The sequence below is a fragment of the Lonchura striata genome, chromosome 29 (assembly GCF_050655825.1).
Source record: "Lonchura striata isolate lonStrDom1 chromosome 29, ASM5065582v1, whole genome shotgun sequence".
Classification (NCBI taxonomy): Eukaryota; Metazoa; Chordata; class Aves; order Passeriformes; family Estrildidae; genus Lonchura; species Lonchura striata.
In genome coordinates, this window is record NC_140731.1 from 4816685 (window position 1) to 4840288 (window position 23604).

The window sequence follows — 23604 nt, forward strand, 5'->3', positions numbered from 1 at the left end:
ATACACAGGAGGGAAATGTGTCACCAACCTGCTCTCTTCACCCTCCAGAAGAGTCTTGTAGGTGGCAATCTCAATGTCCAGGGCCAGCTTGACATTGAGCAGCTCCTGATAGTCCCGCAGCATGCAGGCCAGCTCGTCCTTGGCCTTCTGCAGAGCATTCTGCAGCTCAATGTGCTTTTCTCGAGCATCTTTGAGGGCACAATCTCCACGCTGCTCAACATCACAAATGGAGGTTTGCAGGCAGGAGACCTGTCAGGGGAGGAAACAATGTAGGTGTCTGCAAAACTTATCTTAGTTTTTGGACACTCTGGGTTTGGATAAATCCACTCTTCCAATTGCAAACAGGGAAAACCCACCAGTCTCCCATCCCTCTCCACCCACTTTTCACTTTCCAGCCAGGGCCTAGAGAAGATGTCAAGTTTTCTAAAGATCAGTGTATCACCTTGCCTTGTGTCCGAGCTGTCCTACTTCTCTGGAAATGTCTCCTACCTGTTTCTTGACGCTCTCCAGCTCACACTGCAGCTTCTGGATCATCCGGGTCAGCTCTGAAATCTCACACTTGTTGCTCTGCAGGTCATGGCAGTATTTCCCTCTCTTATCCTGCAGCTCCTGAAACTGGAACCAAGAAATAGGACAATCATCACTTCTGGCCTGTGACATTGCCAGGCACAGATCCAGATGGCCTCTTACTCACCCTGGTCTGGTAGAAAGCATCGACTTCTTCTTTGCTTTTCTGGGCGATCTCCTGGTACCAGCACTCGACGTTCTTGATGATGCTTTCCATGTCCAGGTCTCGGTTGTTGTCCATCTTGACAATGACTGAGGTGTCGCAGAGCTGGCGATCAACCTGGGCCCTTTCCTGTGGGGTGGGAAGGGCTTTGTCAGCTCTTTTCACCTCTCAGGCTCTGCAGGGAGGGAAGGACTGGGACACAGAGTGGCTGAGGGATAGAAGAAGTCAAGAAATGTCCCTCAGGATGGCTTAGCCAAAAATCCTGCAGCAGGATGAGTTGCCACCTGTGACTGCTGACCTACGTGCTGACCTGCAGCAATTCTGTCCACATCAAGGGCAAGGAATTGGAGTGACTTAGCCCTTGGTATCCTCTCATCTCCTGCTGCCTGAGTGATTTAATGACAGGACTGAGCTGGGAGTTGCTTCAGCTCTAATCAGGCAGCTGCAATCCAGAGGAACGAGATGGACTCATCTTTTCTCTGGGGTAGAGTTAGGACACAACCAATTCCTACCTGGAGCTGCATGAAGGAAGGGGGAACCACCCTATCTCTAGCATAATCATGTTAATTTTATATCAACCTTGTACTTCCAATGCTTGTAGTTATTCAGGGCTTTGTATGAGACACATCCCAGAGGAGTTTCAAGTAGAAATTTGGAGCACCTGAAGGATTAGACAGGACCACCGAAGTTCCAGGATGTACCAGAGGAACTCACCTCCTCAAACACACATTTCAGAAGCTCCAGCTGCCTCCTTAACAGATCCACCTTCACCTCCAGCTCTTCCTTGTTCAAGAAGATGCAATCTGCATCCTGCAAGAGGAGAGACACACACATTCCAACCCAAACCTGGCTGCAAATGTTGAAGAAATGCACCGAGGCAACAACAAGACAGAAATGTGTCTCAACAAGATTTCAAGAGAAAAAAAAGGTGTGAGAGGGTGAGTCAGGATATCCTGGTGCCTCCTGAAGGAAAACGAAACCATTCCAACATGACTTACAGGAATTAGTTGATTTATCATTTAGGATGCAGCTACAAACCCACAACTGACTAATGAGTATTTAAACACAATTTTTTAATATTCTTCAAATGATTCCTGCTTTTCTGATGTCCAAGAATAAAGGATGTGGAGAGACAGACAGAAATAACCTGGTGTTCTGGTGTGACCTGTCCTTCTCTGTCCCCCTCCCACATGTCAGAAATGTTTTTGAGGCAAAAAAACTGGTGCTGTAGTGCTGATGATGGAAACTTTGAGGAGACATTATTTTTGCTTTGTACTTGGCTCTTTTCCCAACCCTGTGCCTCTTTCTAAGTCTCCCTCCAACTCGTCATAACGCTTTTCTGGGTTTTTGTTAATAATTAAATATTTCAGCCAAGTTTTGACCCAAAAAAACCTACTACAGGTATAATGATTCATGTTTGAACTTCTCACCTTTTTGAGTGCCACAAATTCATTCTCCACAGTTGTGCGCCTGTTGATTTCCTCTTCATACCTGTTGGGAAATGAGGAAAAAAGGGCTGAGGAACGAAAAATGCTCAGACACTCAGACATCAACCATCAGGTACAAATGATAATAACTTCAGGCATAAACGACAATTACCACCAGGTAAAAATGACAACTCTTTCTTGCTGGGACTGCCACCGGGCACTGCTAAATCAATGTATGGAGCCCAGCATTAAATCATCCCAAGATCAGATTCTTCATGAGCAACATTATTACCAATGCAAAGAGCTTGCCAGTGAGACAGAAGAATGTGGCACTCCCAGAGGGGACATGCCACAAGTCTAGGAGAAGTTGCCCGAGATGAACCAGAAAAGCAAAATGCCACCAGTTAGAGGAGCCCAGAAGGTCCTTACTTGCACTTGAACTCCTCCACCAGCTGGCTTGTGGCACATTCTTCACTGCCCAATTTCTGCTTTTCACACAGCAAACAGTCCAGGCGCTTCCGCAGGTCACAGATGTAATTCTCGAAGTACAGTTCCAGGTTTTTCCCCTTTTTTGGCAGCACATATTGCTGCAGGAGGCCCCACTTGGTCTCCAGCACTTTGTTCTGCTGTTCCAGGAATCGGACCTGAAGGCAAAAGATAGCAATTCTTCAAGTAAAGAGGTGAAGGCAGGGACTCAACACCTGTTTAACTCTCTGTGCTTAACCACAGGTGCAGTAATGGGATTTTCAGGAAGTGAGAGAAAATACAGCACCAGGACCTGAAAGTTATCTGCCCTTATTAAGAAGTCTTTATGCCACGAGTCTGAATTATTTCAATATCTAGAATTCAGACATGTAAATTATTTAGAAATCTAAATGTCATGTCTACATTATTTAGAAATCAAAGAGTCCCATGTCTACATAATTTAGAAATCTAGGAGCCTGGTGTCTGAATCTGCATTTCTTAACAAGTATTAGGAACAAAACTGCAAATGGTGCCTCTGATGTATTTTAGGATAAAATCAAGTTCCCAGATAGTGCAACTGCTTTGTCTCTGTTTATTCTACAAAGGGATCCTTGGGTGACAGATCAGATTTCATCTCCAACCTTCATATATCTGGATCAAGATTAACCAGCTTTGTCTTCAGGAAAGATTTTGGAACTGTCGCTGTATTTAAAGTCAAACAGAGGAGGGAATCATTGGAATTATTTAACACATTATATTCACAGAAAGATGAACCTGTCAGGGCTGTAACTTCAACCTAAGCTGCAGAAAGAAATCAAATTTGGACTGAGACTGTCCAAGAGGAAACAAGTGCGATAAAGTCCAGTGCAACCATGGCCATAATTCAAAAGCCATGGAATGCCAGAACAGGGACAGGGCTGAAATGAGCCCCATTAGAAAAAATCTCAGTCTGGACCAATGTGCTCTTAAAATTATTATTAGTTATCAAAAATTCTTAGAATTATCTTAAAATTCTCAGTGGAAAGTTGGAGCCCTGTGTGGACCCAGCTCAGCGATTCATGGCAGAGCTGGACTGGGGCTTTGGAGGAGGTGGCACAAATGGGTTTGGTCAGGTTTTGTTTTCCCTGAGGAAGAGCAATTCTGGAGCAGGTCTGGACTCACCTTGTCAATGAAACAGGCAAACTGCGTGTTGAGGGTCTTGATCTGCTCCTTCTCCTGGCAGCGTATCTCGTGTTCCAGCGGGTCCACCCCGACGCAGAGGGGCTTCAGCAGCCGCTCGTCGATGCAGATCCCTTGGATGCCGTCAGCCTTGCGCTCAGGGTACCCCCGCACGATGCTGTATCCCCGGGGGCCACACAGGCCAATCCTTCCTCCTCCAGCGTTCCCATAGCCCATGCCTCCGAATCCCATCTCCCCAAAGCAGCTGGTGGAGCAGCCCCCGTTGACATAGGAGATCCTCCTGCTCCCGCCCAGGTTACAAACGCTCCTGCTGCTGTAGGCGCCGCACCGCACAGGCTGGCTGGCGGATGCGGCGTAGCTGCGACCGCAGATCTCCGAGGCTGAGCTGAAGCCTCTTCGTCCCAGGACAGATCTCACCGTCGGTGCCTGCCTGCTCATTGTGGCTTATTTGAAGGTGGAATAGCAAAGTTATGGGGCTGCTCTGGTGCAGAATAGGAACAGGGATCCCACTGGAGAGACGTGGGGATGCTGTCCCTTATATATATTTTGGGAAGCTAGCCTTGATAGGATCAGGACGGTAATTTAAGTACTTAAGGGTTTGGTTTGCCTGGCAGCAATAAATGCTCCTCAAAATGCAAACCAGCCCAGCAAATAGTAACTACTGAGGAAATAAAAAGGAATCTAAAAGTGCTCTGTTTGCAAGTTGCCTTCGAATACATTACAGTTTGAAGTGCTCCCCTAACTTAGTGCTAATTATAGTTTAGGAACATTTTTGAAGGAACTCTTTGTGATTTGTTTGCAGTGTGTTGTTTGGGGTTTTGTGTCTCATAGAGCTGTGTGTGATGGGATGTTTTGCGGACTTGCACTTTGTGGGGGTAATTTCACAATTTTGGGTGCGGAAAAGTAACTCAAAGGAAAAATAAAAGAAGAACATCATCTGTAGAACAACAAATGCTGTGGAAGTTGTGTCATAATGGATCATTTCTCTGTCTCAAACACCAGTATATTCACAGAGCTTAAGGTCTGGATTTGTATGCAAGGACTCAAAATATTTCCCAGTTACATGCACAGAGTCACAGAATTCTGGGAATTATGGGAATGTGAAGAAGCCTGGGAATCTACAGCATTTCACAATGGCCTTCCCTGAAACACCAGTGAAGTAGATCAGATTTCATCCAGGATCTGTGATGTATTTCTGTTTGCCCACAGATGTATGTTCTGTGCCATCAGTGACCATTTTTTCTAGAATTACGTTGTGAGTTCTTATTTGTGACAATTAATTCTTTGCCTTTTACTATTCTGGAGCTTCTCACAGGGCTGGGTGTCAGAGCCCTTTCAGACTTGCCTCCTGGAAGTCTCTATGGGGAACAAAAAAGGAACAACAGTCTGTTCCAGCTTGGTGAGATCCGCCCCATTCACCAAGTGACGGCTGAATTTGGGTGACTTTGCCAGACATGTCCTTGAGACCTGAGGAGACAGCTCCAAGGCAAGGAGTCCCTGGGGCCACGTTCAGGGGAATGGGGGTAATTTGCTCTCCGCAGGGGCTGGGCTTCTGCACCAATAGAGGAAGTCTTAGTGAGTGGATTAGGCTGGACACTGGGGAAGGCTCTGACTCACACCAGGGGGATGAATCCCTCTCTCTCCTAATCACCAGCCCAAGGAGGTGAGGCAGGAAACCTCTCCAGGCCTTCTCCAAACTGGCAGTTGGAAAGTCAAAACAAAAGAGCTCTTTCAGCTCTTCATGGAAGAAGTGTTTGAGAGAAAAAAAGGACATAGTTCAAACAAGTGAACACCCTCAGTCCTTCCTTTCGAAAGGAGCAATGCTTGGAGGAATCTCCATATTATACAATGGGATGGCAGCTGGAGACACTCAGGTTCTATACTCCCTCACCCTCATTGACCTCCTCCAAAAACATTTTCCAAGAGTCATGATGACAAAAATTATGCCAAACCTCCAAACACACAACTTTCTAATAGCAAGTGGTTGAAAAGAAGATGCACATGGAAACCGCGGGATGTGACTGCATCTCCAGGATCCCCAAAGCCATTAATTGAAGCTGTAATTGCAACTTCTGTGAGTTTGAGGGGCTGGTGGTATTAAATTACTTGTGTAAACTGCTACTTTTGCTCTATCCAAAAGGGATAATTCCAGATATTTACAACATTCAGATGACACCTTTGTTTGTAGTAGTTCAGGCTTACAGTGTAAACTGGGCTGCCAGCACAGCTGGAAATATCAGATTAAACAAATATGAGAGGCTTCAAAAGCTGCAGTTTGGAACTTCCACAGTCCTTGAAGTTCTAAACAGATTTATCAGAAGCAAAATGCAGATTTGACTCCAAAGAAGAGCAGTTGTTCAGAACCCTGTGGAGGAAACCAGCCTCATCATCAGACTGAAGATGTGCCCCATTCCTGCTCTGCACCCCATTATCCCAGTCGGATGTGTGGGAGACACTTGGAATGCAGCATAGGCTGCAATTAAACATCTGTGAAACAGCTGTGCTGCAGCAGCCCCAGTTCCCAAACTCGTGAGAGCCACTGGGTTCCTTAGAGGAAAGAGATTTTGGGTAAAGTTGCTCAGCATTGGGTAAAATTTGTGTATTAGCCAAATTCCTGTTGCTTCTTCTGGATCCCAGTGGGACGACAGCTTCATTTAATGTCTTTTAGGTCTTTCCAAGGAATAATAAGTGGTGCATAAGACCTCAAGAATAACCAATTTGTTTTTGTGAATATGGACATGGGAAAGGGGAGAGCACTCAGTAGAAAAACCTGCAGCTTTTTGACTCAAAAGGGAAAAAAAAAAAAAAGGATGAAGTGAGGAAATCAAAAAGGAAAATATTTTGATGAGGGATTGGATAAGTCATTTTGACAACTTGCAATCGCTTCCTTTGTCAGCATTTCACTCCCTGAATGTGCTGCTGAAAAAGGAATTAATTAGAGGAGTGGTGGCATTCACTAATTTGTTTGTTGCCTCTGGAGATGAATCCAGATGAGCTCTCAGAAGGTGTTTTATGCGATAGTCTCAAAGGGCTCTGTTATTATCCTTAGCCATTGAGAGTTCCTCACAGTCAGGTTGGACAATGGCAGGAATCTGCCTGTGCCACAGACATTTGATACATGTAAGATTGGGTGGGAACATGGACTTTTACAGTTCCTTGGACTGGGCAGATTCTTGACCAAATTATTAATAACATGTTGGAGGATTGATTTGATTAGTGCAGCCTCTTGTATCCTAAAGCCAAAGTTATCCAAGGCAATTCAGTCTGGTCACATGTTTTTGCCTCTCATTAACAATCCAAGTGAGAAGTCAAAGCTGGGATTTTCAAGGGATATTCCTCATAAAATTCATCAAACACTGGGCCTCGGTGCACTTTCCTCTCTCCTTCAGCCATTAACCTGGCCACGGATTCTAATTTCCTCTTTCAGACTCCCTCTCTGGCTCATGGAAAAAGATCTGGCATCTCCAGACAGTGATTCATCAACTCCCAAAATAGGCAGTGGAGGCAGGTGGGAGGAATCCACCTCTGTAGCTCCTTCCCTCTGTTCTTCCTGGAGACCAGAGGCCGTCTAGACAACCAGACACCAGCCCCGGCGCCTGCTTGGGGAGGTTGAGGGAGGTGAAATGAGTCCCACCCTTTGGGCACTAAATTTCTTCAGCACCTTTGAAGTCCTAATGAGAGCCCAAACATCCCACGCCCCTGGATCCACTCGGCTCGTGGTGCCACATCGCCCGATCCTGAAATTGGAGGCTCCCAGCAAAGCAAAGGCTTGATTTGATCTTCCTCCTGTTGTGATCTTCCTCTTGTAGCTTTCTTCCTCCCACAGTGGAAATGAAGGTGAGGTGTATGGGAATCCTGGATCAGGATGGTGTCCCACTGCCCAGAACAGCAAAAGTGTTAGAAAAGGTGAGAAAATATCTCAGTTGTTAAAAGGTTTCAGAAATGTCCCTGTAAATCCACAAGATAGCTGATCCTTTCCAGCTGAAGCAGTTTTCCAGCTAAAGAGATACCCCGAGCCATCCCAGGGAAGGAACTGCCTGTGGAAAGTGGGAAGTGTATTCAGCCAGGAAAAAGGCTCTTCCTATGCCAAAAGTCTAATGCCCAATAAGGATTGGGTTGGATTGGTGCAGCTTTGGGAGGTGCTGCAGAATGTCTGATGTTCAGAGGCCAGGTTTAAGTTCAACACTTGCCAAATCAGTTTATCACATCTTGAAATTGTGATAGGGAAGTTTGGAGGCAAAGAAATAACCCTAATTCCATGTCATTGCCCTGATTTATTCTTCTCTTGCATAAAAAGTGAGAGGATGATCTGTTTACAATGGGAAACCTTTGGCGATCAGAACCCTCCTAATGAATATTTATACCTGTTTGATTGCTCTTTTCTTGTCAAATCTTTCTTGTGGTTTCCTTCATTAATGATTGAGCCTGACGTATTTTGTGCTTCTCATATTTGATTGGGAAATAACTTCTTATCACATGAAAGTGTGGGGGAAGAGGAAGCTCTTCCAGTTCTGAATCCAAATAATTTTGGTGAGGAAAGACCTTTATTCTGGATTTTGCCTTTGGTAAAATGTATCTGCCCAACCTCAGGTTCATTTCTTTGTTATGCTCTTTCCTCAGTTTAACCACAAAACACTTTAATATTTCTTTTTATTATTAATTTTATGTTGATTTATGTTACTTATTTCTGGTTCTTTAATCTGCTCAACTGTACAATGAAAAAAAAAGATCCCCATTTGATCTTTTTGAAAGCCTGAATCATACTCATAGGACCTCGAAAACTTTGTTGAAAAACCAACCAAGCACATTACAGGGCTTTTTTCCCCATAATAACCTCTTCCAGCAGATTTTGAAGAGCTGTAAAAAAATGCATTTTGTCATCTCATGTCTGCAACAGACGGAATATAAAAACACAAAGGCTAAGATTATTTCATTCTGAATTTTAGAACACCTATTGAATCCAGGTAGGAGTCAAATTTGGTGCAAATCATCTTAAAAGACCTTAAATTTACACCAACCAAAGACTGGATCTACATTATTGGATCCATATTGCCCCAGCCCTGGAAGTCTCTAAGGTCAGGCTGGAAGGGGCTTGGAGCGACCTGGTCTAGTGGAAGTTGTCCCTCCCCATGGCAGGGTGTGGAACTGGATGGCCTTTAAGGTTCCTCCCATCCCAAACCATTCCATGATTCCATGATTCTCTCCAGACTGCTCTGCCTCCTCTCTATTAATTAAGACTTCTAATCATTAGATATGTCTTGTGCAATTGATGAATGGGCATTTCTGTACTTTTGGTAAACACCTAAAAGCAAATGGTAACATGTTGGCTCTCCATTAATTTTACTGGAAAAGGAGCAAAAGGTTTAAAGCCACCCAGGAGAAATGAGGGTGGTGTAATTTATCCGTGTCCAAGGAGCACAAGTGGAGTAATTAATCTTTGCTGAATCCAGTGGGTGGAATTCTGAATTAAGATTTTCTTTATGGCTTCCCCGCCTCCACATGGATGACCAGTCATTCCCAGGACATCACTAAAATCCTTCCTTCCTCTCCGTGACTCCATGTGTCCCACTGCAAAACTCCACTAAGTCTCCTAAAGCTGCATCAGAGAGACTTTGATGAGCTCCTTTTCCAGAAACACTTCCCAGAACACTTTAGGGAAAAGGTTCTGGATTATATCTCACTGTTTGGCACAGTGATAGCAAAGATTTAGTGAGGAAAAATAAAAGGGAAACAGGAATTGAGTGATAAGAGGATAAGTGCCCCAACACAACCAACAACCTTTTAAAGAAAAAGTGGAAATCAAAAGGATTTGTGGGTTTTTAATGTTCCAAGTGTCCCTTTTTGATGTGATCCCAGTGGAGGAGCTTTTCTGATGTGGTTTCCTGATGCTCCAGTGTTCTCACACCCAGTCTGCCTCTCCCTTGTGTTGAGGTGGAGTTGAGGTTACTTTTAGCACTAAAAGTGGAGCAGGACTTTCATTTTTCTACTTTAGCCCTCAAATCTGCATGTCACAGCCTTCACAGCTGAAGTTCAGATCTGGCTGTTCCTGGGACAAGGAAGTCCAGTTAAAATCACCATGCCTGGTCCACACATCCCTCATGGCTGAGCAGAGCTGCCCATGCTCTTGACAGCCCTGCAGCTCTTGGCAGCCCTGCAGCTCCTGGCAGCCCTGCAGCTCTTCCCACACCTCCCAACTGCCCCAATGTCTGGAAAGGCTGAGCCCCTCTAGCCCTAAATTCCTCTCTCCTGGGGATGCAGCCAGGAGCACCAGGGATAAATTTCCCCACTTCAGAGCCAGCCACGCTTCTAGAGGTGAATCCTCCATGAGAGGCACAAATGTCGTGGGATCAGGATGCAGTACTGTAGGAGGACTTGAATCTTCTGGGCTGTCCAGACCCACATCCCAGGTCAGTCCTAGAGCCAATGGAAATCACTGCTGGGGGAAAACATAACAGGAGTCACCCATGTGGAAGACGCAGACTTCCTTCTCCTCCCCCTCCAAGTCACAGAGAGATGGTTTAATTTTGTACTGAAATTTGAAAACCTTTATCTTACTTACATACTCCAACAGGGCTCCCAAGGCAGATCTCAGAGGAGAAGGAGGTCTCAAGGTTATCCATGATGCAGCAAGCATTTCTAGCACTTTTCATCCTTCTGGGGCTGTGAAGGAGCCCCAAGGTCTGAGCACTGCCTACACATGGCTGTGGTGGAACCCACCTGCCCTCTTCACCCTCCAGCAGAGTCTTGTAGGTTGTAATCTCAATATCCAGGGCCATCCTGCCATTCCACAGCTCCTGGGAATCCTGCATTATCCATGCCAGATCATCCTTGGCCTTCTGGAGCTCATCTTGCAGTTCACTGTGTCTTCCCCAGGCATCTCTGAGAGCATGACCCCCACGCTGCTCAATGTCACCAGGTGATGATTGCAAAGACAACACCTTCTGGGGGGATATGAGACATCCTGCTTTTTTGTGTCTTCTTTTTCACCATTCCCAGCTCTAAAAGAAAAAAATCCTACTTATTTTGAGAGTCTTAAACTTTTTTTTTTTTTTTTTCCTTTTTCGGGGGGGAAGGATTTGGGCTATTTTAAAGGAAAGCCAAATGTTTCCAAAATCAATAATCAATTATAAAATATTCCAGAAGTCTGAACATGTCCCTGTGCTGCCAGACTGTGTTTGAGTTTTGTTTGGAGGATACCAATATTCTGCCCTAACTGGAACTAATAATTAAGGTTTCCCATTGCTTCCCGTTATAAACTATATAATGAATTAGATGGTCTGGAAATTATACCAGTTTCTACAGGTGCTGAATTACTGGTGAGTCATTATTCTGCCCATTTGTTGGATGCTTTGAACCCATGTCAGAAGCCAGAATTCCTGCTGAAGCAATTTCAGCAATTTTCTGAGAGCTGTAGCTAATCCCATGATCTAATTTGGTGCAATTAGTTCTTTGCAATAATCAAAAGGATCCAACAGAAAATGGGCTGGGAGATAATCCTTCTTCCCTGCTCAGCTCTGGGAAGAGCTTTCCTAGACCAATGGAGCCAGTGTGAGGCAACTCACTTTGATAAAGATGAAAGAAATTGTGGAATCGTGGAATTGTTTGGATGGGAAAGGGCAGTAAAGCTCATCCAGTCCCACCCCTGCCATGGGCAGGGACACCTCCCACTATCCCAGGCTGCTCCAAGCCCTGTCCAACCTGGCTTTGGGCAGTTCCAGGGGTGGGGCAGGCACAGCTGCTCTGGGAAATCCATTCCAAGATCTCATCACCCTCACAGGGAAGAATTTCTTCCTCGAATCTAATTTAAATCAATCCTCCTCCAGTTTAAAACTATTACCCCTTGTCCTGTTGCCACAGGCCCTGCTAAAAATTTGTCCCCATTTTTTTATAGATGCCACAAAGGTGTAGCAAACACAACTTGGGATGTGACACATAGGATCCAGACAGTAAATCCTATCCATCCCACCTGTTCCTTCATGTTTTCCAGGTGACATTGCCTCCTCTGGATCACAAAACTCAGCTCTTCATCTCTTGCTGCTGGGACCTCAGCTTCTTGAAGTGCCTACACTTTTCCTCCTCAAGCTCTTGGAACTGTTAGTAAGGAAGGAGAAAGCTGGGAGTCGATACTAGTGTCTTACACAGGAGCGTTGAGTCTTTTCCCAGAGAGAATTAAACTCAGTTTAGAAAAAAAATTGTGGATCTTGAGAGTGCTAGCAGAAAACAGTAAATTCTCCTACAACTCCCCATTCCCAGCACATGCCATCACCTCTCTTCCAGAGGTGTTCTCCCAGCTTTGAGACTCACAGAGTTTATCAGAAGGGAAAATTAGATCCAGAAATCACTTATTGAAGACAGGAACCAAATCCCACCACTTTTGCACTGTTACTTCTGACAGTGAGAGGCTTAAGAAGCTGTCACCAGACCTACCCTGGCTCAGTACAACGCTTCCAATTGGGATTTGCTTTTCCAGGCTATGCCCTCACACCAGTGCTCCATGCCCCTGAGGATAGTCCTGAGGATTGCCCCCAAGGATGCCTCCATATCCAGAGCTCAGCTGTTGTCCATTTTCACAATGACAGAGGCATCACAAGGACTTCTCTCCAGATTACTTCTCCTAAAAGCTGTGCTCAGCAGCCATAAGTTACCAGAGCATCCCTGTCCCCAGATTTCTTATCTCACATACGAGTAGAAGTAACATCACCATGGAGAATCTGACCTGAGCCACAGGCCAGGAGTTGAAACTGGGTTTGGTTTATTTTTTTCGGATCTCAAGATCTTCTTGATCTGGGATTCCCAAAAAGAGCCTGATTGGTTAATCTGGCCCACATTCATCTAGACAAGGAGTGGATGGGAGGAAGAGTTGCCATGAGGAATGATTTAAACAGGAGCATCCCTACCTGAGCAGAAATACATTTCAGGAACTCCATCTCCTGCTTTAGGGTTTCCACCTTTGCTTCCAGCTCTGCCTTGGTCAGATGGACACACTCCACATCCTAAAAGAGTCCAGACATTTAGGAGTCAAAATTATGCCTATACAAGGATCTAAGGCAATTCCATTATATTTTTGGAGTAAGAAATTTTGTTTGAGAAACTCAGTTATCTCCTAACCAGCAACAGCTATGGGATCCCCATGGATATATCCAGTATTGAAGAGATCTTGCTGAAAAACCATCACAATTCAAGGACAAGGAGCAAAAACCACCAGTTTGAATGAAGTATTCTCTCAGTGGTGTGTTTTTCCACACCCCGCACCTGTCCAAGGTCTTCTAAGAGTCTCTATACCTGCCCCTTGCCTTGCAAGGAGTGGATCAGAGGAAACCCCTTGAATCTCTGCACCCAAAACTTCCATTTGTCCCAATTCTTTACATTCTTCAGCAACATAAGTCACTCTCAGCAGTGGTGCATCTGTTCACTTTTTACTCATATCTGGTGAGGAAGAGACCAGTGAAGGGGTCATTCAAAGAATGGAGACCTTCTTTGAGTGGATATTTAGGGGACAGAGTGCTTTGGATCTCATCTGTTTGGATCTCAACCTTTTGGATGTCAGCTTTTGAATCTCAAACTTTTGGATCTCAGGTTCTTGGATTGCAACATTTCAGGTGTCAGATTTTTGGATCTCAGGTTTTTGGGTGTGATCTTTTGTATCCCAGATTTTTGCCCGTCACCCTTTTGGATCTCAGCTCCTTAAGTCTTAGCCCTTTGAATAACAGCCTTTGGATATGGCCCAAGCCAAGAGTACCCTTAGTGCAGCTGTTGGAGCTCCTGCCACGAGGGTAGTTTCTCCTCACTCACTGGCACCTGAACTCCAGCACAAACTTCTCGAGTGGCTCAGCTCAGGCTCCACCTGGTCCTGTTCCTGCTGCAGTGAGTCCAGACACTGCCAGCAGCAGCAGGCAAACCTGCCGAAGACATCTTTGATGTCCCTCTGGGCTGGCAGCACCTGCTTCCACAGGACATCCCACTGGGCAGCCAATGCCCTGCTCTGCTGCCCTGGAAGTCGCACCTGCACTTAGAGAGCAAAGCCACCTGTTCAGGTGTGTGTTGGGATGACTCCTGCTGGGACCACAGGAGTGTGGGGACACAAGGAATCTGCTCTTTTGGGTCAGCAGTCCCTGGGCTCATTGAACCATGTGAGAGGAAAAAGGGGTCAATGTGACCTTCCTAAGCCTACAGTCAAGTGAGAGGTGTCCCTGCCATGGAAAGGGGTTGGAACCTGATGATCCTTGGGGTCCATCCCAACCCCAGTTATACATGGTGGGATTGTTGAAGTGTCCTGCATGGGGCCAGGAGCTGGACTCCATGATCCTGGTGGGCTGAGCCTTCCAACCTAGCATATTCTGTAGTTCCATGATTCCATGAATCCTCGAGAAAAGTGAGCCTGCTGCTCATCCCTTCTCCAAGGAAACCCTGGACAGCACAGCCCTTGTGATAGCTACAGAAACAACAAACTTTTAAATAAATCTGCATCAATGGGCTGAAAGTGGAAACCCTCATTCATACATCTGGCTGCAGAAAGAAGCCCACAGTACCAAACCTCCGCTGGACACTTAAGAGGAACAGCCCCTCCCACTATTACTAATAAAACCAGATGCAGTTCATCAAACTATTTACAAGTATAAATCAGATTAAAAAAACATAATGTGCTTGACCTACATTAATGGCACCAGGGTCACACATACCAAAACCAGCTCAAGGTTCATGAACTGCAGTGGAGAAGAAGAGATACCAAAGTCTGGAACACCAAAGTCTTCTCTCAGCTCTCACCTTGTCAATCAAAAAGGCCAATTGGTTGTGGAAGCTCTTCAGCTGCTCCTCTCCTGCTTTCAGATCCACTGGATTTCAGGGTTCACCTTCACATCCAGGGGCTGCAGGAGGTCCCTGTTGACCTGCACAAGGTGAGCACCTCCACATTTGCCCACCAACCCATCGGTGCCCCAGCACCCCTGACCTCCCCAGAGCCCAGAACAAACACATTTCTATCCCTTTGTGTTTTGGAGAATCTGGCCATGGCTCCAGGTTCCATAGCCTCTCCCAAAGAATGCCTGGAGGCCAAAGTGCTGCTTCAGCCAAGGGTCAACACTAGGAGCAGAGGATGGTGAGAAGAATCTTCTCCCATGGGAAGCTCACCCAGCTGATAGCTGCTGGCTCATGCTGGGAGACACCATGGAGGAGAGGATAAAATCCAGAAGGACCCCTGTGCTCTGGCATGTCTGTGCTCCTCCTTTACACATATATCAGGAGTGGAGCTTGGTTGATGAAGAGGAATAATTGGGGCCTTTCCTGGGGTTTGCAGTACCTGGTAGAAATTAGGAGGTTTCAATATGCAATACAAGTGAACATTAGTGAAATCCAGTGGAATTTCTCTAAGTGTAAATCATGCAGTCAGCTTGAATTCTTTTATTGGGTTAGTTTGTTCTGCTTCCGTACAGTAAATACAGGCTAGGAAATGGCCTGGGGAGTGTTTCTTTCTTCCAAGAACAGTTTCCTCTGCCATGAAGACAAGGTAGGAGAGTTAATGGTGTTAGCTTGGAGAACAGAAGGTTCCAGGGAGACCCTGGAGTCCCTTCCAGGGCCTAAAGGTACTCCAGGAGAGCTGGAGAAGGACTGGGAACAAGGGATGGAGGGACAGGATACAGGCAATGGCTTCCCACTGCCAGAGGGCCGTGGTGGATGGGATATTTGGCAGGAATTCCTCCCTGTGAGGGTGATGAGGCCCTGCAATGCTTTTCCCAGAGGACCTGTGGCTGCCCGATTCCTGTAAGTGTCCAAAGTCAGGTTGGATGGGGCTTGGAGCAGCCTGGAAGTGAAAGGTGCTCCAGCCCATGGCAGAGGTGGAACTGAATAAGTTTTAAGTTCCCTTCCAGCCCAATCCATGGTTCTGTGATTCTTGTTAAGTCTTTGGCATTGATTGTGTAGATCACCTGGAAAACAAATCTCACATGGAGAAGACAATAAAAAGCTTTTAAACTAGGAGGTTCTAGCCCAAGGCTGTTAATTGGACATTGGTTAATATTTAACTGAGAGCAGTGGTAAACTGGCTGTGGTGGGCAGAGCATAAATGTGGGCAGAGCATAAGGCAACCTGCATCCTGCAAAATTCCTTATTAATCCATCTGCTACTCCTTGTCAGTATCCTTTACATGGGAGCTTGTAATTAAAACCCTTGGGATAGCTTAAGGCACATGAAATGGGATTTATTAGAGTGTCTTGACAGGTGGAGAAGAAAAGGCTGAGAAGTTTCACAGAGTTGCTGAGAGCCCAAGAGGTGGAGCCAAGATTCAATCTCTCTACTCAAGGCTTCCTGCCAAAGTCTCTTTCAAAACAAAACATGATGAAAGTTTCATTTCAGATCACTGAGAAGAAATAATTTTCCTCTGCTACTCCACCAGATCAATCCTGAACTTTTTCAATAGGCTCAAACCTCAGTCAATGTTTTTATGGCCATTAAACATTTAAGCATTTCAAATTACCAATAAATATTTTCCCTGTTCATTTAATGTCTTGGTTTTTCAGGGATTTTTAAAATTTTTAAATTATTTTTTTCAATTCCTGGGTTCATCCAAGTGGTTTTCACAAGAAAGCAGATAAAAAGCAAATCTGGTTACAAAGAATCTTGCTGGAATTCTGTTTCCAAGAGCAGCTGATGCCAAAGGTTTCCCTGCACCTCATTATGTGCAATGTTCTGTTCTGGAACACTTTGCCCTCAGCCCAGCAAGGGAGATAATTGATAGGATGAAGCAGCTGGAAAGACGAGCAGCTTAATTAGGGGTTCTTGACAGCGCTATCAATTACACCCACACAGGACAGCAATTGAAGTTTGCATGTTTCATTTCAACAGCGGCAGCATGCATGGAATTCCCAGCTGGAAGATCAGGATTGGAGCCCAGGGGAGGACATTTGGCCTGGAGCTGCTCTGATTCAGCTTCATTTTGTGCCTCCAGTTTGTCTCTTCTTGGGCTCCGCTGAATCCCCCTCCCAGTACTCCTGTGGTACCCCAAGGTTCCTGAGCAGGGTTCTCACAGCACATGCCTTGAAAATTTGGAGCTTTTCAGGCAAAGAAGGGGTTCACACAGAGTCTTTATTTCCTTCCTGTGGCCAGAGCCAACAGGTTCATGGCTGGGTCCAGGTTGTCCTCCCAGAACAAATAGCAAAAGACTGTGGGTGGTTTAATTGAGTTTTCTTCTACTTTTCTAAGCCAAACTTCTGAATTTGGGTTTTCATAGCCCTGGATGTCACAAAAGATTCATCCATTGGATCACCCTCCATTCTGGCCCCCAGCCCACTTGAACCCTAATGACCCCGAGTCCCCAAAAGGTACCTGACGCCACCTGATGCCACCCTGTCAGCTCTGCCTCCCTCTCCCAGCTCTACCCCATCCCTATTTTGCTGTAGGAGACAAAATATTTATGCCTCATTTGACAGCCAAAGGTCACCAAATTTCAAGCATACCAGGTGTTCTCTGCTTCTCCCACCTGGTGGGAAGCAGAGAACACAGCTGCTTCCTGAAGCAGTGCTGGTGGAACTCAGTGTATCTGTGTCAGAGCAGCCAACTTTCTGCTGCTCCCTCCCAAGACCGGGAGGGTTGGTTGTGGCCTGTGTACCAGGGTAATCACGGCTCACCAGTGCTCTTCTAATCAACAGGAATTTTGGAAAGAGGCCCAGAAATGAGCCCCACAATTTTGATGGTGCTACAATACAACCATGACTAATTTCACGGCTTTTTGCCAAAGTAAATCAGGAGGGAACGTCTTGTTCTGGTCACAATCTGCACAGCAAAGGTGTAAAAAATTCCACCAGTCAGACTGGGAGAACTGGGGCAAAGACCAGCTCCATACTAGCACAGCACAACCTTTTCCTCCCACTAGATGGTGGTGTCTAGTGCATTTGGGCCCCTGCTGCGTTCCTGGGGGTGCCAGGAGCATCCTGGAGAATCCTGGAGCACCCAAAGGAGGGCTGTGAGGATGACGAAGGGTCTGGAGGGACCACACAAGAAGCAGCTGAGGACTGATTTGTCTGGCTGGAGAAGAGGAGTCTGAGGGGAGACTCATTGGGGGCTGCAGCTTCATCCTGAGGGACAGCTCCGATCTCTGCTCTGGGGACCAGGGACAGGACCCAGAGAATGGCTGCAGCTGTCAGGGGAGGTTTAGGTTGGAAATCAGGAAAAGGCTCTTCCCTAGGGAATGGTTGAACACTGCCCAGGCTCCCCAGGGTATGGTCATTGCCCTGAGGCTACCAGAGCTTCAGGAACATTTGGACAATGCTCTCAGGAGGTGGGATTTTGTAATTAGTGGAATTTTTAGGGTGTCTGTGCAGGGACAGGAGTTGGACTCAAAGATCCTTGTGGGTCCTTTCCAGCTCAGGATATTCCATAGTTCTGCAATTCCATGGGATGAGCCACTTCACACCCAGAAACACTCAGGAACCTCCCAGGATGCCACAAGCAAGAGGTTGTTACAGCAGTGGGAGAGAATATTTAGGACAGCACTTGGACAACGAGGTCCTCAATCCATGGAAGCTGACGTTCCCCATGGTCTCATGTTCTGAGGCTGACTCAGCCTGGGATGTTCTGTAAAACATGTGTGTGAACCTCTGGCATAAAGCCAGCCATGAGACAGAGTCACCACCAGCTCCAAAGAGAACTGACCTTCTGCCAGCTCCTCCCTTCTCCCTGTCCTCCCCCTATTCCCAGGATCCTGCTCAGCTGCCAGCACTCCCAGAGGCTCCTGCTCTTCCTGGGCACAGGATGTCAGCAAACTCCTTCTCTTGGCATTCACAGCCCGGTGGTGATGGAAAACACACACCAAGACATCCGCTGGGGGCCCCTCTTTTGATCCTCTTCTTCTCTTCAGCTCAGCCCCTGAACGCCAAAACTCGAAATGTCTGCAGCCTTATGGAATCAATCTCGTGACATTTTCATTGGTGATCTCAAACTGACATTTGAAACAGAGTCTGGACTTGGATGACCCTTGTGGGTCCCACCCAGCTCAGGATGTATTCTGTTATTCTATGAATTTAGGGATGAGCCAATGAGGAGCCAGCAGTGGACATGACCGTGAAAGCATCAAATTTGCATCTTTTTTTTATGTTTTCTGCACATTTTTCAATATGCTTTGGCACTGGAAAGAAAATCATCTGCTTGATCACCACAGTTCAAATATGAATGGTCCAAAGAACTGAATCTCAGCCTTTGTCTTAAATATCTGTGGTCCATAGACCTGAATGTTGGCGTTGGTCTTAAATTTGTGTGGTCTGAAAGCCTGGAATTTATGCTTGGTCTTAGATCTCTGTGGTCCAAACCCCTAGAATTTAGCCTTGATCTTAAATTTTTGTGGTCCAAACACCTTAAATTTGATCTTGATCTCAAACCTCTGTGCTCCAAAGACCTGAATATGATGTTGGTCTTAAGTTTTTTGTAGTCCCAATACCTAGAACTGGATCTTGAACTTAAACTTGTGTCTAAACCCCAGAAATCTGGTATTCTTAAATTCACATGGTCTAAAAACCTAAATCTTGGTGTTGGTCTTAAATCTGTGTGGTCCAAAGTCCTAAACTGGGCCAGATGCTCTTCTTGCAGAACCTACAGGAGCCAGATCAAAAGCTCATGGAGGAAAGGAACCGCTATAAATATTAAAAAACATGGTATTTTTTAGGCAACTCAAACACCAGATGAGATTTTGCCCTCCTACTCCAGCAGGTATAATTGGATATGGAAGGAGGTGCTGGAACACGTCTCCAGAAACCAGGCAGCCCTTGATGGCTTCGCTGATGAGCAGAACAGGCTTGGATATTCCCTTCCAGGGAAACACTCCCAGTGTGCAAACAGCACTGAACCCCTCGGGGGTTCCCAGCTGCTGCTCTCAGCTCTCCTTGGAACCTCAAAAGTCTGGCGTCACCTAGAGTAGAGGCTGTGTCTGATCCCCAGCAGGTGACTCATCCCCTCCAAGGGAGAGGCATGAATGGGATGCGGGAATTGCCTCCAGAAGTGCTCATTTCTTACAGATCTTCTTCCTTTCTGTCCTTTCATTCTTTTCTAGAGTGATCAGTAAAAAACACTCAGGCCTGACCACAGCACTCATATTTTTTATTATTAATAAAATATTTTTACTATTAATGAGATATTTCTATCATAATTCCAGTTTTTTACTAAGCTGATTTTTTTGTTGGTAACACTGGTAATCCAGTATTCTAATTATTAATCAGATACATTTATTATTAGTCTAATATTAATCAAATATTAATCCATAATCTAATATTTAAATTATTAATCAATATCTATAATATTGATATAATAATATTAGCCCAATATTTTTTATTTTCTAAATTATTATATTATATTATATTATATTATATTATATTATATTATATTATATTATATTATATTGTATTATATTATATTATATTATATTATATTATATTATATTATATTATATTATACTATATTATATTATATTATATTATATTATATTATATTATATTATATTTACAATATATCTCTATTAATAATAAATATTTTATCAATAATAATTTTTATTGTCAATATAATATTGTATTCTTAATCATAACACTTTAAATTAATTATATGATTGTATTAATAATACATTTTATTAATAATCTGATTTTTATTTATTAATTTTTATTTCTTCTTATTAGAGATGAGAAACACCCTGCTTGCACAACTTATCCATGAAACCAGAGCCTTGTGACCCTCTGGACTGTGCAGAATTACACCACTTTTTATCCTAAAAGATGAAGTTTTGCCTGAATTAAAGCCTAATCCCTTGGATAAAAACAGAATTGTGATGATGCAGAGTGGCTTTCATTTGGATCCGGAGGTTTCACCTGGACGGTGATGCCTCTTGAGAGCCATGAAGCTGAACCCAGGTGAGACCCGGTTTTGAACTACAACATCTGGAGCTCCCTCCATGCAGTTCCAAAGTTCCTCCAGACTTTGCTGGAGTTTGGCTCCACATGGAATCAGGGAATGCGCTGGTGTTGGTGGTTGGGTCTTTTCTAGTTCTTTCCTTATTACCTGTGGAATTTCTTCCCACTGAGTTGCTAAGAAGCACTGACGGGTGGGTGCTTGAGACGCTGGGGAGGGGGAACTCCTTTGGTTTTTGGGAGCTTGTCTGGGGGGGAAGGGAGCAGAGATACCGCGAGAATGGGGGCAGATAAAAGGAGATGGGGTTGAGGGCAGCCGCTCTCTTGCTTCTGGGCTTGGTAGGAGAACAGTCAGACCTGCAGCTTGGGGAAAGGAATTTGCTGCTGAGAAGAATGGACAGGAGATCGTTCTCCTTTTGAATGCCTTTATTAAAACGTGACCAGCTCGGATGGGGGCCCAACGGGTCATGCAAACGCCACTGCTGGTGCTGGTGCTGGTGCTGCTGCTGTTTCCCAGAGTGGCACAGAGGAGGAGGAGTGCAACTTTGTCCGCTTTGCATGCAGGCAAAGCCGGAGATTTTCTCCTCACAGGAACAACTGGATTCCCAAAATCTAGGCTGTAATCTGGAGTCCTTACTCTGGCTGATGTCTCAGCGAGAGGTTAAAAATGTCCTGGTGGACACTAGGACTAATTGCTCACTCTTTGTACTTGTTTGGGTCCTTCAATTTTGTGGTGGCTCGTAGTTTTAGGGGTTTTTTGGTGTTGGACTTGGTGTGTCTCAACGTCTGCATGTGGCCTCCGATGTCACTTCCTCCTCACAGTCCCAGGTGCCATTCTCTAGGAAGTAGCAAGGGTGAAACCTGACCTGACAGAGAGGGATTTCTAACCTGGGATGAACAGCAGGTAATTAACAGGGGGTGAACAATAAGTAACTAACAGGGGGTGAACAGCAGGTAGTTAACCGGGGATGAACAACAGGTAATTGATCCACAATCAGTTAACAGCAGCCCTTTGGAACATAAGCAATTTCATATTCCTAACAGCTGCCACCACCATAACCCAGCGGGGAACCTTTCTTCTGCTGCTGGCCCCCGCATCCCTCTGCCCTGCCAGGACATCCCGCAGGTTCCAGCTATTTGCTGTGGAATTTCTGATACATCTTGTCCGCCTCCCCGGGATTTCTGCTCATCCCCGTGGTTCCAGCCTGCTGTTCCGAGAGTGCTGTTGGGGCACCGGGATGCTGCCCCAGGTGTAATGAGCAAAGTTCCCAGTGCCCCGGGGTTGCCTTCCTTGTTTCGATGCCAACACTGGAACAGCTGCTAGCTCTAGCTAAGTACCAATAATTGCTCTGTTTGTTTTCTCTAAACTACCTAGAGATAACTTGCCTCTCCCACCCACGCTGCCATTCCAGGACTAAAATGCAAATAAAAAACCCTTGGGACCATGGGACCGTTTTTTAGGGGATGAAGACAAACCTAAATGGAGAACTAAACACAGTAGAGGGGGCTAGACAGGTACCTTGGCTAAAGAAGAAAGAAACACATCCCCTGATCGAAGTTTGACCTGTCACCATCACCTACAGAAGACTAGACTAGAATGAGCTGTAGGAAGCAGGAAGAAAAAAAAGATCTTCCTAGTGTTACCACGAGGAAAGGAGAGGGGCAGCTGCTGATCGGGACTTCAGTGACAGACTCTGCACGCCTTCTCGGCTACCTGGAAAACTTACAACAGTGGGGGCGAGCTCCGGGTCGGGCCCCCTGCCCAGCTAACCTTTTAATAAAGAGCTGAACATTAATAAGGCCATTAGCCCTGTTCATTTCACTAGAGGTTTGTAATGAACAAAAGAGTCTTCCTGGTTTTGGTGGCAATACTGGGACACTGCTGTCTTAAGCTAAGTACTGATATTGAAATGTTAATTAACTAATTGCTCTGTTTGTTTTCGCTAAACCACCTCGGGATCACCTACATCCCCCACCCACACTGCCATTCTAGGACTGGGATGCAAATAGCGGAATCATGGGAGGGGGTTTTGGGGATGAAAACACCCCTTAAAAGGAAGGCTGGGCACAGTGGAAGGGGCTGGACGGGTGCTCTGGCTGGGGAAAAGGGAACCACATCCCTGATCGACTTTTGATCTGTCCCCATAGCCTGCAGAGGATTGGACTGGGCTGGGCTGTGGGAAGCAGGAACAAAGGGGCAGCTCTTCCTGGTGTTACCAGGGGAAAAGGAGAGAGGTGACAGCTGCTGATCCGGACTTCAGCTACAGACTGCACACCTCTTCACCCTTTGGCTACCAGTACCAGGGACAGACTCTGCACGCCTTCTTCCCCTTCAGCTACCTGGATAAGCTGCAACAGCGGGGCCGAGGGCGCGAGCTCCGTGTCAGGCCCCCTGCCCAGCTGAACATTAATAAGGGCATTAGCCCTGTTCATTTCACCAGGGGTTTGTGAAATGCAGCCTCTCCTCAATCCCTTCCCGCCTTTGGACCGCGTGGGGATCATCGGAACTGCGCTGCCGGGGAAGGTGCCGTGGCCCAAAGGCTGGGACTGGGTTCTGCTTCTGTTTGTTGTTAATGTCGTAGCTGTTGTTTTTTTGCTTTATTATTCATGTTATGAACAAGTTCATAGGTTAATGAAAATAGAGCTGTTAATGCCCTTAACAGTTATAATAAGTTAATTATGTTAATTAACATTGTTGTTAGAGGTTAAACCTTTAAGTTACCCCCACTGTTAATCCCCTGTTAAAATCCCTTATCTATATCCTTGTTGCATCCGTCTGGGTATTGCCTCCGCTGCTCCCCAAAAATGGCGCTGGGTAAAATTCCCAGGAAATATACAAATTAAGAGATATTAAAGAAAATTCAACAAAAGACCCTAGAAACAACAAGCCAACTCAAAACTTGAAAAGCTAAGTAACTGGTCCTAC

The 23604-nt window shown here is 45.5% G+C and overlaps 2 protein-coding genes across 2 annotated transcripts in view; both read right to left on the reverse strand.

Annotated features, from left to right (window-relative positions):
- Positions 1-3269, reverse strand: part of LOC110477814 (keratin, type II cytoskeletal 73) — a 4456-nt gene extending 1187 nt beyond the window's left edge. Inside the window, exons 1-7 of the mRNA XM_085562751.1 lie at positions 3264-3269; positions 2587-2801; positions 2161-2221; positions 1445-1540; positions 695-859; positions 490-615; positions 29-249 (exon numbers count right to left, since the gene is read on the reverse strand). Coding sequence (XP_085418877.1) covers positions 29-249; positions 490-615; positions 695-859; positions 1445-1540; positions 2161-2221; positions 2587-2801; positions 3264-3269 — 890 coding nt within the window. The remainder of the gene's footprint in view (positions 1-28; positions 250-489; positions 616-694; positions 860-1444; positions 1541-2160; positions 2222-2586; positions 2802-3263) is intronic.
- On the reverse strand, positions 2747-17265 carry LOC146765029 (keratin, type II cytoskeletal 5-like). The gene has a single exon (XM_085563009.1). The coding sequence runs from the start codon at positions 4237-4239 to the stop codon at positions 3679-3681; it is 561 nt and encodes a 186-aa protein (XP_085419135.1). The 5' UTR covers positions 4240-17265; the 3' UTR covers positions 2747-3678.
- Positions 17266-23604: the final 6339 nt, after the last annotated feature.